Consider the following 16419-nt stretch of genomic DNA (forward strand, 5'->3'; position numbering starts at 1 on the left):
CAGGGATTATAAGGTGGGACTTACTGTGCTGGGCTGTGGTGCCGGTCCTCAGCATCTGCTTCTCCTCCCAGTAACTATTTTTGGAATGTGGACTGAAACAGCGGACGATACTTAGGACCAGCTGACTTGATCCTGAGTGGGTAATTACTTTCCTTATGCGTGTGAGATATCGAAAGCTGTGCCGCTGGGTTTATGCATGAATGTGAGGACTGTCAGTTCAGCGCATGCACAAAAGTTTATTTCGGCAATCTGGAGAAAGTGCACCTGTGGGTAAGTTTATAAGGGGAACCTCTATAAAGGTAAATGTTCTTATTGAATTATAGTTTGTTCATTTATATTGCTTTAGAGTGTTTCTTATCCTATTTGTTGTTACGATGGGTAAGCATTCATCAAAGATGAGACATGTTTCTACTTTTGAATCCCCATCCTTATCTCATTGGTATGAGGACTCCTCTCCCTCTCCTAAAAGATGCAAGAGGAAGAAGAGGAACAGAGGATCTGCAGTATTATGCTAGAAACCTTGTAAGCATTTAAGAACAATACTAAGAAAGACATTGGCTAGAAATTGGCTTGTGAAATGCTTTCTGTCTCAGGTATCTCACCAGCTATTGATGATCCCTGCCCTCCTCCAGACCATAAGGGCAAATCCATTTCTAAGGGGGTGTAACAGGAGGTTCTGCTTCATGTCAGGGAAAATACAGGTTTCACTTCAGTGGAGGGATCTTCCAGTTTGCAGGATTCAGTGTTATGCCGGCTTCACAGGCCTCTCAATTCAGGATGGCTCATACATCACCATGTGTTGAAGGTCTTAAACATGGGTGGAATGATCTGGAAAAGATCTCTGCTGCCACTTTCATGTCAAACGTTTATCATTTGGAGGATGTAGATTCTGTTCTCCCAGATAATATCCATATGGATTCAGTGGTGGACAATTTAGTAGGCAGCAGCAGAGAACATACTGAAGGCCTCAGCGGATAAAAAGGTGTATTCTTCTTTCAAGAAATTCTTCACAGATTCTGTTATTGCTTTTAGAGCTGAGATTTAAGAGTCCTCTGAGGCACAGTCTTTGATTTCAGACTGTTAACTATTTGTTAGAGGTAATTCAGAATGAAATTTCTATTTTTAGCAGTTGGAGACTAAGGAAAGACAAATACAGTCATTTTCAGACATCTCCTTTGATGTGGTTAGAGCTTCTGCTGTAGACAGAAGGGCTTAAATTGCTGCCAAATGCAATTTATTTCTGAAGCATTGGAACACTGACTCATCACACAGGTCCACTGCTCCAAAGATGCCTTTCGAGGGTCCCATGATATTTAGAGGGGAGTCAGAGGAAAAACTCTGCCATTTATTAAAAAAAAGGAAATATTCTTCATATTTCAAAATAGACACTACTATATCTTCTAGATCCTCAAAATGGAAGTCTTTCAGGCAGCAGTCATGACAACAATCATATGCTCAAGCATCAAAATGTCAAGAGAAATGTTTTTCCCAATTCAATTGTTTTGGAAACATAAGCAGGATTCAGCAACCACACCTCAGAATTCCTGACTATACTGGGAACACCCCACCATTACAGATCAGTGTTTGGAGGAAGAGATTTTTCTCTCTCTCTCTGAATGCAAAAAGTTCATGTCTGACAAATTGGTTCTCAATATAGTCATACTAGATTATGGGTTTCAGAACTCCCCTGATTCCATTGGGTACCATTCTAACTCTGTTCCTTAGCGACCCCATCAAGAAATATGCTTTGATAGAGGGGATTGCTTCTCTGCTAAAGAAAAGGGCAATATTTTCAGTCCTAATGAAGTAGAGAGGTCTAGGCATTCCTGGTAAAGAAAGCATCAGGGGTTTATTGCCTAGCGATAAACCTAAAGAACGTCAATTATTTTATACAGACATTTAATTCAAAATGAAGATTTCACCAGGAATTACCTCGTTCATCATCATTAAGTTTCATGATTACCCTAGACCTCATGAACGCCTGTCTACATTCCCATAGCAAAGAAGGGCTGGAGGTTCTAGTGATTTGCAGTAGGGGATCAGCATAGGCAGGTTCTTACAGTTAGAATCAAATCAGCTCTCAGACTGTTCACAAAGATTATGGCTCTGGTGGTAGCATATCTTCTTCTATGGGGGGTGCCAGTCTTTTCAAACCTCTGCGACTGGTTGTGTCATGCTCTTTTCCATTTAGGAGACAGTCAAGATACGTAATCTACTCAACAGTCCAAAATGTCAACTTGCACCATTGAGGGGGATCAAGTTCTTCTGAACCATTTTCAGGGCTGACCTGGAAAAGAATACTTAGTAACAAGACAAGGCTAGGTAATACCAGGCTATGCCAGGTATAACTGAGTCAGCTAAACAACACAAGACAGGATATAGGCAAGAATAAAGTATGATCAAAGTAAAGGAGTGTACTGGTATATGAACAAGGGGGCTCTTGGTAACTTAGGGAATGCCCTTTGGACTGACACCAGCAAATTACTCTTAACAACAGTCCAACTGCAAAGTCATAGTAGGGCCTGCTGTATAGAGACTGTTATACTCAGTGCAAGGTAGACCAAGACTGACAACAACACTCAGCAAGGCAAGACTCCAAAGGACCTGGGCGCAACAACTGAAGTCTTTCCCTTACCTAATGAGAATGGAGACCAAGCCTGAGGTCACACTGTAAATGGATAGGGACTGCAACAGACAGTAGATCTGTTAGAATGAGGGTCTCTAGTTGGCAGGAGTATGCACCAAGTCCTAGTATCAACCACGAATCTACTCAGGGTAAGTCAGATACACATAAAAAGATAACCTGTGCTCACTCTCTGGTTGCAATATGTAAAGTGTTTGTGCAATACACACACATCAACACAATAAAAACACCACAAAAAGACTCCACACCAGGTTAGATAAATAGATTATGATTTTATAAACAATTCAAGACCTAAATTACAAAAAAACAATGAGTAGAAGTTGAGAAAGGAATTCTAGATGAATAAACGAGTTCTAGTGCTTAGAAGCTCGTTAGAGGTTACTTGAGATCACATTGGATGGGGGCAAAGCCAACAGTTCAAGCCGACCGCCATGGAGCATGGGGTAGGTACAGGAGTCACGCACAACCAAGGGAACAGAGTACCTTAATCCTGGTCGCAAGCATGAGATGCAGGGACGATGTGTCAGTAGATGCATAGATGTCACTCCTGCAGTTGAGGAGCGCATTGATGTTTCCCACGCATTGATGGTGATGCACTGGTTTCCAAAGATAAGCATTGAAACTGTGCTGCGTTAATTACAAAGCCAATGTGCCTGGTTTTGCCATGTTGTTGAAAGGATGCATTGAACATACTTCTGAGATGGTGGTGATGCAGTGGTGTCAGAGCTGCATCAATGAGATGTGCTTCTACCGGATGCAGCAATTCCAGAGGTGCTGCTTGGGCCCCAAGTACGATGCACCGCTTTTACGCCCACAACAGGGTTGATGCGTTGGTTGCCACTTCCAGCAGGCAGGAGATGCATCGATTTCCCTGGTGTAAGTATCTGGGTCTACTTCCGGTGAACCAGGCACAGGAGCAGGGGTAGAAACTTGGAAATCCGTGAGTCTTTAGCAACAGGAGGCAAGATAACAAGACCCTGGAAATCACTTTGGGGTGTAAGGCAGAATTCAGCCCTCTCACAGCAACATCAGGGAGCATCAGGCAGCAGGGCAGCACACCGGAAAAGCAGTCCTTAGAAGCCAGCAGCTCAGCAGAGTGACAATCATTGAGGCAGCACAGCAGTTCTTCTGAGAGAGTTCAGTTGTAGGTACATAAGTGTCTGATTTGGTGGAGTCAGTGAACCAGTACTTATACCCAAATACGCCTTTGACATGGGAGTGACTTCAAAGAAGGGTCTTTGAGGTGCCCCAGCATCCTTTATCCTCAGCCCTCCATACTATCAGTAGGGGGTTATCAGCCCTTTGTGTGGAAAAAGGCATCTGCATATTCAGGTGCAAGTGTCATCCCCTCCCACCCTTCTTGCCCATAAACAGCCTTCGGAATGCAGATGAATGCAGAGGAGCACTCAGATACACCTAACTTTCCTGTATTTGTGGCTGTCTAGAGGGAATGCACAAAGTGTAGCTGTCACCTACCCCAGACGTGTATTGGAGGCAGGCTGCATGCACACAGAGCAATAGGAACAGAGAAATGCCCACTTTCTAAAAGTGGCATTTCTACAGTACTAATATTAAATCCAACTTTACCAGTAAAGAGGATTTAAAATTACCATTCCAATTATATGAAACATGATATAGCTACTAATTCTGAATCAGGAATTACAATTTAAAAGTATATTAAGGAATTCCCAATGTTAACCTATGAGAGGAGTAGGTCTCACAGTAGTGAAAAAAGACTTTGAGAGTTTTTCACTATTAGGACATGTAAAACTTAAAAGTTCAGCAAAAAGATGAGGCAAGTTGGCAAAATGTTTGGGGCAAGACCACCCTAAGGCGGACAGATTCAATGAACCCAAATTAAGAATGGAACTGAAAACCAGAGTGGAAGAATAACCAGAATACAGGACATAACAAGACAGCAATCGAACAAAGAGGACAACAGGACAAGAAGCTATGAACAGGGATTCAGAAATAAAGAAAAGGAATATACAAATCAAGGGCATACTGTACCCAAAAGGCACTGGAATAAGTAGTGCCTCAGTAGTACATGGAACTAGAACTAGAATTCAGAGCAAGAAACTCAAGGCTGTACCCAAAAGACACTGGAACACTAAATGCCCTATTGGTTCAGGGAAATTAAAACTAGGATTCAGAGCAGGGAACTCAAAGCTGTACCCAACAGGCACTGGAACAAAAAAATGCCCTGTTTGTACAGGGAAACTGAACCTAGGATTCAGAGCAAGGAACTCGAGGACCTACCCAACAGGCACTGTAACAAGCTATGCCCTGCTGCTATATGAGATAAACACAGGAATTCAGAACCAGAACAGAGAATCAGAACAAGTAAGGATATCAGGCTAAAAAGGAAGGTGAGACTGAGAAACAAGGAAAACTCATAAACACATTGCTGCTCATTGCAGTCATAGGAAAAGGGACACTGCAAAAGGCAGTAGCAGGAATCAGAAACTCCTCCAAAGGTTTCAAGGATTCAGGAGTGTAGACAATTGGGGAGAAAAGCAGGAGCATCCAGCAACAGCAGTTAGGGCATGAATTCTTAAAGCAAAAGTCAAGCTTAAATCTCTCCTCCCAGCTCAAAGTCACACAAGTTGATTGAAATTCAGAACAGGTGTGAGCAGACTGCAGCACAGTGGAGGTGAGAGGAGTCAAATTCCCTCCTTCAACTCTCTGCCTGAAGGACCGCATAGAGGTTCCAGAAGGCAATCATTGGGAAGAACGAAAATCCAGAGTGGAAAATTGATCAGATATTATTTTGTAATATAATATGGATTAATGCTAGGGTGCATATGGGCATTCAGGAAGTGGTAAGCTTGAGTTCAAAGTGTAGTAAGATTCACCCAAAGTCTCCTCTCCAGTGATCAGAATAGGCATACAAGTACCATAATGCATTAGTAGTTGATAAGTAAGTTAAAAGATCTCTTTCCAATTATCTTAACAGGTCATAACCTTTCAAGAAAAAAGACCAAGGGGGTCATTACGACCCTGAGACCGCCATGGCTAAAGTGGCGTCCGTACCGCCAACAGGCTGGCGGTACGAAGACCCGTAGTTTGACTGCGGCGGTAGCGCCGTGGTCGCACCGCCGGGCCGGCGGTTTTCCGCCGTTTTAGCCCCGGCGGTGATAATCCGCCAGGGCAGCGCTGCCCTGTGGATTATGACTTCCCTACCGCCAGCCTGTTTCTGGCGGTTTGCACCGCCAGGAAGAGGCTGGCGGTAAGGGGAGTCCTGGAGCCCCTGGGGGCCCCTGCACTGCCCATGCCACTGGCATGGGCAGTGTAGGGGCCCCCTAACAGGGCCCCGTGCAGCTTTTCACTGTCTGCATAGCAGACAGTGAAAAGCGCAGCAGGTGCAACTGCACCCGTCGCACGGCCGCAACACCGCCGGCTCCATTAGGAGCCGGCTCCTATGTTGCGGTCGCATCCCCGCTGGGCCGGCGGGCGTAAACTAGGTTTGCGCCCGCCGGCCCAGCGGGATGTTGTAATAGGCACCGCTGGAGTGCGGCCGCATTGGCGGCCGCATGGTGGTTACAGGCCGCCCGCCAATGTTGTAATGACCCCCCAACTGTTCTAAATTTTGGACAAGCAAGAAAAGGGAGAAAGGCAACCAAGATGATTTTGAGCTGATGGGTAGAAGCTACTATTCTGCAGATTGATCAAAGATCCTATGAGGATGTCTCAGTTCAGAGTAGATCAACTAGAGGCATGGCAGCCTGGTGGATTGCGTTGCCGGGGGTCTCTTTTCAGGAGATATGTAAGGCTGCAGGGACATAGAAATAATGCTCTGATTACTTACTGGTATTCTTCATTACTCTTAGTCCTATTCATCCTCCGTGCAGCCATTGCAGTCCCATCTTTTCCCTCCTTGCCTTTGATTTTCTTAGATATAACAGGAGGCTTCTGGTTAAGCTACACTTATATAGCACCCAAAAGGGTGGGAAGGGATTACTTAGCATTTGCCTGCATTTTCTATGTCCAGGAGCTGTCGTGGCTTGCGGAGGTTATGCTGGGTGGCACGGGAGGGGAGCGGGGGAAAGATTAATAATATTAAAAAATAAAGAATAAAAGAACTTACCTGCACACCGTGCTACCGATCCTCTGTCTCCTCAGCAGGCAGCCCAGGCTCCCAGCCCAGGCAGACTGTGAGCCTATGCCTGCTCTCTCTGGCCCAGCAACACAGTGGTGGGCTGGAGAGAGTACAGTGCACATGTGTGTGTGGACAGCCCAAGACTGCTGGGCAGACACACATGCACACCGAGGGGGGTGCACAATGCACTCCCCTCATCCCCGTCATCCCCAATGCCCCGTCCCTTTAACAACAAAAGGATAACAAACTTAGTTTAAAGGATATGCAGCGGTTGCTGCTGGCGCAGGGGGGACGCTCCACCGCCATAGTGGAGGAACCCCCACTGTCCATGAGGTGGAGTCAACTCTAAGGGTAATAACTGTGACAAGGATTAGTAGCACTGAGAGTAATGAAGATTACCGGAAAGTAATCGGAGCAGCCCTGATTATCAGTGTTGCCCCATTCCCCACTTGCCACAGAGACATCACTAGAGAGTAAGAAAGTAATGGCTCTCAGAAGGACTCCCCACCAATCATGAGGAATAAATAGGAGCAAAGCAGTATTTTGATTAGCTAGTGAATGTGAATTAGAAATATTGCACATTATAAAGTATTGTGGTTTCCAAATACCTACAGCCATGTGTCCATATACTATTATGAGTTATTCTGTCTGGAGTGGGAAATAATAAATAGACTAGGCGTTACCAGGCCAATATCCGCTTGCGAATCCTCGTTCTTTGCAGAAACCAGCAGGAGGCCTCACAGAATGTCCTTCCTATACGCAAGCAGGAACAACCATAAAAATGAAAGAAAGAAAGAAAAAATTAATTATGGACGAGGAAAGAGATGAGGAGGTAATGGGCAGAAAGCTAAATCAGGTGGTTACTGGAAGCAATAATATCGCTATGGATAAATGTCGGGGGGAACAGGGCATTCGGGCCAATGGACACCACTTTATATTTCATTATCTCGCGGGGCATTGTGGGCTCGGTAGGGACTTGGCTGCGCTCGTGCCTGCATCTGCTATCCACCCAGAACATATGATTGGACCATTAGTATGCCCCCCTTTCTGTTGCTGGTAATTCGCAGTCCGATTAATGGGAATAATCTCAACATGCAAACGTATGACAAATAAAAATGCCGTAATACCTTCTCCTTCAAAGATTATTTCAACTAGGAACATCTGTTCTTTGTCTTTTTGTAATATATCTATAATATAGTTAGTCCAACATTTACATTCAATATCAGCCTTTGTTAGAGATTTATCTATGAAGGGATTGAGCATGTATTTAAGGAAATTGTGTGGTGCCATATAGAGAGAGAGCAGAAATCCATTTAACCAAAGTATTGTGAATTTCCATTATGCCGGCTACTGAGTAGCAGAAATATTCACCAGTTGTTTTCAGAAACAGTTTTGAGTTGTATTATCTTTGTAATAATATGCACATAATTATTATCCCAATGGTTACCTACAGGTTAAGACGAGCGATTCGCGCCTGAATGGTTCACAGCAGGCCAGCTTCACTCTAAGCGCCACTGCCTACAACACTTGGAAAAACAGCCAGAACCTCCTACACATTGACACGGTCAAGGAGTCACAAAAGATTTCTTTGAACATGGTCACCTCGCATGCCCAGAGCGACGTGAAGAACAAAATCAAGTATTTTACAGTTCTGGTAAGACAGGGGTTCCTATCTCATTTAGCAAAGCATTTTGTGAATGTCACAGCAGGCCTAAAGAGTCTGCAATTGTATTTAAGAGGAATAGTGCAATTCATTGATCATGCAGCCTCTCAAGGCATCATCAAAGTGGCTACTCCAGGCTGATATGCAATATCTTTTTTCACATGCAGTTGGAGGTAGTTTAGTACGTTTAATTTTCTCCACTCTCGACTTCAAATCACTAATCTCATTTTCTTTTCTCTTTTTGTACTTTTTTATGCAGTTTTTCATCCATCATTTCTTCTGTTTTTAAATGTTGTTTCCTTTTTGGTGGCATACTCGAAGTTGCTGTCCTAGTAAACGTCTATAAACAGTAGACACTGCACAGTATTCATCATTTATCAGCAGACAGACCGTAAACCCACTTCCTCTACAGGATAATGAGATAGTTCTGAGTGAGTGTTCAAAGCAAGGAAAATTAGCATGCTGCTAGGGTATACATAGCGCTTTGTGCTGTGGTGATCCTTAGGCCTTATAAGTCACTTATCAACTGTAGTATGTTGTTATCGAGGACCTGCATCATCAGTTTCTCCTCCACACAAGAGGTAGTTGTCTCTTAGGGGATGTTTGATATTCCATCAGCATTTGCTCCTTTACCAAAGAAGCAGTTTAAAGTACCTCTACATACGAGACTCTTCCAGGGCAGGTGCCTCAAAGGTCTACATCAGCACAGGCTTCGGATATAAGTAGAATTCTCACAAAATACTGTACACCCCATAAGCCTAAAAGAAAGGGACATGACTCTCTGCCGAGAACAAAGGTTGATATGGACATGTAAATGTCAGTCTCATCTTGCACTGTGGTATCGTCTACATTCTCACCACAATGTGTTTCCTCAATTGATAATATAATCCATTTCCAGCATGGTTTGGGTCCTGGAGCTAGAAAGCTGAGCATTACTCTGGAGATTCCACAGTCATCAGTATCTATATAATTGAAGCCAATAAACTGAGGGTTACTACAAAAGCACATCTGTTTTAGGCGTCAGGGTTCCTTGCCCTGGCAACAGAGAAGTTCCCTACACATCTTCAACTAATTTAACAGTGCTAAAGCTGATAAAGAGATATGTTACCAACCAGAGGAAGATCCTGCTCTCCAGAAAAAGATCCATAATCTGACTTTGTGATAGCCTCAGAGGTGAGAAAGCATCATGCATCAACACTAGTGACATCTATGCCTCCAAAGCAGCAAAGTTGAAGGCTAGATACACTGGGAAAGAATGTGCATGGCACACTTGGAACAGAACTCATAGCAGCCCTTTCGGGATCTTTTTGTGTACTGTGCCAATGTTTTTCTCAATTCTTCTTAAAAAAGAAAAGCAATATTTTCAAGCAAAAGTATTTGAAAGTATGTTAGTCTCTAATTGTTTCATAAATTCGTCAGTGGATTTGTCATATTTTGTGATCACTGGATATTGCCCTGGTCTGGCTAGCAAAGGATCATCTTGGTCATGGCTCACAAATAAAACATTTGAGGCACAACAGAAAATATTTATTTTGCCATTCATTGGCCCTATTTTATATGAGCCTCATGATGAAGAAGAAAAGCATACAATGATCACAAAAGTCGAAGTGTTAAAACTTGCAGGATTAACATAGAAAACAAATTACAAATGCAAGTATTGATATAAGAAAGACCAACTGGACCTGCCTAGACCTGCAAAATGATCTGTCTGAGGACTGCTGGGTTCTGCTGGAGTGAGTTCCTGATCCCCAGAAGGTGCCTTGAAGGTCCTGGACCTTTGGTGAATCATCAGAAGGAATCCTGGAGTTTTGGGCTCTTTATGACCTCCAACAGGCCTGTTCTTGCAAAAATCTTGCCACCTCTGCCGACTATCAATGCAAAACTCATGTGAACCCAGCACTTCATGCTACATCGACCTCCAGGGAAGACCTGCAATGCAAGGTCTGCACTTCAGTCTTCAGTATCAATAGCCTGTGTTGACCGCCAATGCGAATATCCAGCAATGATTGTCTGCAACACCCAAGAGGATCTTCACAATACAGACGGCCATCTAGTGATGCCCGGCATGCTTTTTTCACTACAGCGACAACCATCCACAACTCACTTTCTGCTCCTCGTGGCCCCCTCCACCGTGAACATAACTTTTAGTGCTAGATTTTAGAAGCTAACTTCTTCAGCAGGACTAACCTGGTCCCTGTATCTGGCCAGCGCTCCATTGTGGTCGGTCTGAACTTGTGACTTCCACTCAATCTCTCACGATCTGTGCTTTTAAGAAGTGTACTTACCCTAAACCTTTGAAATTGCATATTTCCAGTTCTATTGATTGGATTTTTGTTGTTTTGGTGTCAAAAAAATTATTACATATTACTTTATGCTTCTAAACTTGTGTGTGACTGTTCTTGTGCTGTGTTTTCACTTTATTCTTTTCTTTATTATTTAAGTACTGCATAAAAACGTTACACGTTTCCTCTAAGTTAAGTCTGACTGCTTTTGTGCCAAGCTACCAGAAGATCAACCAAAAGTTAGTTTAGTGACTTTGTGTGGTTCACCCCACAGGGATTGTAGCTGTTGGTTCTGACTGCTCACACCCCCTCAACCAACAGCCCAATTTCTCATAAAAGAGAATCACCACGCAATAGCCTCCAAAAGGAAGCCACTATCAAGGAAATGGCTTCCCTACAGCTGAAAACAAACTACAGCTTCTTCCACCCGGAATCAACATACCTCTGCAGAAACAGGCCACAGTACAGTTCCTTATTCCTAAGGAGGAAAAGACAATTATTCCAGATACATTTTCTTCCCAAACAAAGGACCTAAAAAGAATTAAGGATGATATTGAGTTTCACTGTGGTAAATAAATAGATCAGGTAAGATCAGCTACAGATGGGATATTTGATGTGTGCTATCGCCTTATGGGATGCATATGTCAACATCTCAATATCAAAGAAAAACTGAATTTTTTGGATTTTCTGATGAGCGGGACCTGTGATCAATATAGAGAGCTTTATTTGAGCATGAAATGAGCTAATCACACTTCCTTCAAGACCCTGGTAGTTGTGGCAGCTCAAGAGCAACCTTTACCTACCCATACTTGGATAATTGGTTGATCAACGCTAACTCACCCCAAAGCTACACTAATGCTGCACAGTTACCTTTCCCTATATTCTTTCAAAAATGTATGCCAAACCCTGTGCAACTCTTAATCTATTTTGGAGCTATTCTCAATACACTTCAAAGAAAGGTGTTTTCTTCACAATATCATCAGAAAAGTGAAACACTTGTGCAACAGACACCAAAGCTGACTGCACACAAAATCTTTTCCGTTATAGAGTAAAAAGTGTCATGCCTCTTCCTTGTCCTGAACGTCAGACTAAGTATGAGACCACTGTAACAGTGCTTGGAGGATCAGCAGAATCAGTTGCGTGATGATTAAGAGCATAAACTGTATCACAAGCATCTACCATTCAAAGGAGAGCTCATGTAATGGGATAACAATATGAGGAATCTGATTCAAGAAAGAGACTGACATCATATGAACCTACTGGAACTCAGCTTACTGCATCTAGTCCTCTATACTTCCTTTCATTCTATGGTAACAAACACACCCGTACACTCACACAAACATACACTCACTTATGAAGAGCAGAGGGAAGCAACACATAGTTAGGTAGTGACATGGCTTGTGTATGGCAGACAAGTGAGGTGGCAGCTCAGTGTCTTTAGAGATGTACCCTTATCTATTATTTATTGAATGACAAGGCAAGTTTTGAACACATAAAGTAAAACCAAGATGGTAACTGTATTTTATTGCCATTATTGATTGATCTTTAATCCTTATGACTTCACAAAAAGTGTCATGATTTAACTGGGTACAATTAATAAAAGACATGCAAAAGCAAGACACAGCGTGTAAAGCATAATCTACTGATGCCACATATCTCTAAACACTGCTCCAACTTCTTATTGACTGTCCCCTATTCCTAACACAAAACATTTAGAAATGCTCACATTGAATTCTCACCATGACAGGTGAATGAAACTTTGAGGCGATAGATGTACCCACACACACACTTTAATTGTGTGTGCCATCCACATTATGTACAGTCACTAAATGTAAGCACTGTTGCCCAAAGAGATAGTCACTAACTTTGGGTCCTAGTGCCCAGGCACGAATACCTATATCAGGTCCATGAATTCATACCAGCACTCTCACTCTGGTAATTTTAAAGTCACTCCATGAAGTAGAGGTACCCGTACCAGCTTAGGTCAGCCAGTCTGGGTCAAATCATCCAGCACACTCCCTCCATCTGGCAACCAAACCTACACACATGCGTTGTGCCAAAATTAAGAGCAGGGAGTACAGAATGACAACCGACTGAAGACAATGGAAGGCCAATTCAAATGCATGGCAGTGACTGGAACAGAGAGAAACTATCAATGACACAGATGATCACTAAGAAGGGTCAAAAGAATGGGGCAGAGAGCAACAGCAATCAATGTGATAGAGTGACAGCATATTAAAATAGAAAGCTGAGGATGAAACCACAACACAAAAAACATGAAGACTGGAGAACCAGTTAAGGAAATAGAGAGAAAGGGAGACTAAGAAAATCAACCAGTGTGAGTGAAAGGCAGCGAGCAGGGCCAAGGCTAGAAATAAAACAAATACCAGTGTGAGATAAAGAGTGAGAAAAACAGAAGTAATGGTCTTGTAGGTAAACATAGAAGCGTTTGAGAGAGAGGACAGATAAGAACAATGGGAATGATGAAAGGGTGAGAAGAACTAGAGATAACAGGGCTCTCATAACAGATTAGTTACCGTCAATGAGAAGAGAATGTCCGAAGATAGACCTTGCCAGAATTGAAGAGAGGCCATGTGGATGAGGGAGAGGAAATCGCAAAGACAGAGATGGAACGCTGAAAAAAATGGAAAAGGGGGAGACCTGCTCACCGGGAGGCGGGGACCCAACTGAAAAGAAGATGAAGTTGTTTTGTTAGTTGCTTGTCAATTGGAAAAAAATGAAATTAGGAAGAAACACTCGAAATGCAGATTGAATCAGTGCAAATTTGTATGTTATGAATTCCACAGTGAACTTCAGGTCATGCTGCTGTACCTGGGTGCACTACAGCCCTAGCCAGCCCACTCCTATTTTCTGAAGCAGGTCCAGTTCTTCCTTAGGGGTATTTAGACAAAATAATGAAAACACAAATATCTTGGGACAAAATATCATGTCAAAAATATTGAGCACAAAAATATTATGCAGGTAAGTTTCTATAGATAAGTAACACCCCCAGCGCCAGGACCCACTACCTCCCAAACTGTTTGCTTTTAATTGGTGGGAGCTAGCAGCTCCGACCAAGCAAAAGCAAATATAACTCTGTTTTCTGCAAGCAGTAACTGTCGAACAGCTCCTGCTTGCAGAAAACAGAGTTTTCATCAGTTTACCTGCAAGCAAAGAAGCATGCAGGGAAACAGATGAAAACACTTTTCCCGCAAGCAGGGAGCTGCTACATAAAGCAGCTCCCTGCTTGTGGGAGCAATTCCGGCTCCTGAACAACATGGGGAGCCTGCTAGGACCATGGGGTCCTTCAGGCTCCCCCGCAGTCCTGTCACTCTCTCTCTCTCTCTTCCAACCCATAATGAGAAAGACCATGCTTGTTTTTTTTTCTTCTAAATCACGGCAGGATTTGCAGATTTGCCACTATTTTTGCTGTGATAAAACAAATGTAAGCCTTGGCGTGGTTCCTGGGGGACACTTGCACCAAGACTAGGGCGTAGGGTGACAGTACCATGCCGCCCATTTTTTTTAATTTATTTTTTTAGGCTCTGCAGAAACCGAGTGTCAAAATGGCTGCCAACACTTACTGGTTGACGTGTTAGCAGTCAATCAGATCTTTGCACAAAATAGGGAGTATTTGCGAATTACCATATATACAAATTTGGTTTTCTTTTAATATTTAAAAAACTACTGAATGGATTGACACCAAATAACAAAAAGGCATCTTTTTGGACCACAAGCTACTTTTATATATGTGGGGTAATTAGCTGTGCATGGTGAGGGTGCAAGTTACAGTTACCTTAGGGTACTAGTTACAGGCACTTGAAATAGCTCTAACTATAACAGCAGGATTTTGTATGGTTTTGTTGTGTGCAAATTCAGAACCTAACTATAATGCACCTGTAACTTTTATGTTTTTTCAGTGAATTTCTAAGGTTTTTTAAATGCTAATTCCTAACTATAATGTCCCTGTAACCTTTGTTTTTTTCAGTGAATTTCTATGTTTTTTTCTAATGTAGCAGGGGCTTTGCCACATGGCCTGGCCTGTGCCGAGGCCCACTCCCTACCCCCCACATGCTATCAAACCCTTGCATACACCCAGTCCCAAGCAGTGCACAGCCTTTGGTCTGCAGCCAACCTCGTGCATGCTGCCAACTACATGCCGGGTTGGTTGAGTGTGTGTATTTCAGTGGTTCCATTGTGGATTTACCCTGGGGGTTGGGTTGAGCTTGTGGTGGATCCGCGCATATGCCCAAAAACATTTTCGTACAATGTTTTGTCCATGAACCCCTCCATCTATCCTGTGGGATCAGGATTCCTCTATCCTGCTCCCTTATCTCACTTTTCACTTTTATTCCCCCCGCACTAAGCCAATAGTCAAAACGGTGACCACAACTTTTCTCACAGGTTGTGGGCAGCCTATCAGGGCTTATTATTGGCATGAGGATCCGCAGCTCTGCCAGGGCGGATCCACGAAGAATCCACATCCCTACATATCTATATTTCTTTTTCCTTTAATATTTCCAAAACTACTGAACAGGTTTACACAAAATTACAAAAAGCATGCTTTCTGGAGCAAGAGCTAGTGTTCTGGCAAATTTGGTGTAATTCTGTCCAGCGGTTGGGGCTGTAGCTGTAACTAAAATCCCGATGAAAATGCATGGGGAAAATGCATTCTCATTCCTTGCTTGATGAATCATCCCAAAACTTTCAAACAGCACCTAAAGTGAGTGGCATTTTAGTTCTGAAAATTTCATGAAGAGTCGTTAAACGGCAGATCCAGGGGAAAATCAAAGCTCTGATTGGCTGTCCACAACTTGACAGGAACTTTTCGGCCGTCATTTTCTTTATCGCGTGTGCTGGAGAAGGGAAAGAATTGGGAAAATACATACAGATACAGGTATCTTGACCTCATAGGTTACAAAATTATCAAACTGCTCAGCCTGAACCCCAATGTAGGTCCGCAATGGAAAGCAGACCTAAAAAAGAAAAACAACCCATTCCCACACCAAACCCTTTGCCATGAATGATCTAAGGCCATGCGCAGCGTGGGATTGGGTGCATGTGGAGGGATTGGCTGCAGGGCCTAGCCACAGGCCGGGCTCTGCTGCCAACACCTATCTTGCACAGTCTAAGGACAAGCGCGGTGGTGGCTGTATTAATGTACGGTAATTATATACTACTTTACAATAAAAAAAACATAGAAATTCACTAAGACAACAAAAGGTTACCGGAGCATTATAGTTAGGTTGATGTTTTTGCAATACAAAACCATAGAAATTTAGCAGTTATAGTTATACTTATCTGAAGAAACTATAACTTGTGCTGTTAAGTAAAATTAGGACATGAGTTATAATTTCTTAACATAAGTATAACTACAACTATAACTGCTGAATTTCTATGGTTTTGTATGGGTAAAATGTCAACCTCATTATAACGCCCCTGTAACCTTTAGTTTTCTTAGTGAATATAGATATATTACCAAGTGGCAGTCACCACTAGGTAGTTATAGTTAGGACCATGTTTTCATAGAAAAGTGTTTTTTGACTTGCCTACATCATTGGCACCGTTTGACGTATCAGCACAAAACTTTCCAAAAAAAAAGTGCCCCAGTGATTCTTGTTGCACATGGAAAGTTTCAGGTTGATCCGTCAAGTGAGGGCCAAGAAAATGGGAGGTAAAAAATGAGTGTTTCCCATGTTAATTCCCAAAGACCTTTGAACATGACTACATG

General features: G+C 42.9%; 1 protein-coding gene across 1 annotated transcript in view; it reads left to right on the plus strand.

Moving 5' to 3' along the window:
* The window catches only part of LOC138292914 (complement C3-like), a 2405892-nt gene that overhangs the window by 661082 nt on the left and 1728391 nt on the right, over window positions 1-16419 (plus strand). The window contains exon 12 of the mRNA XM_069231788.1: window positions 8197-8397. Within this exon, the coding sequence (XP_069087889.1) occupies window positions 8197-8397 (201 nt within the window). The remainder of the gene's footprint in view (window positions 1-8196; window positions 8398-16419) is intronic.

Source organism: Pleurodeles waltl, chromosome 4_2 (genome assembly GCF_031143425.1).
Source record: "Pleurodeles waltl isolate 20211129_DDA chromosome 4_2, aPleWal1.hap1.20221129, whole genome shotgun sequence".
Lineage (NCBI taxonomy): Eukaryota > Metazoa > Chordata > Amphibia > Caudata > Salamandridae > Pleurodeles > Pleurodeles waltl.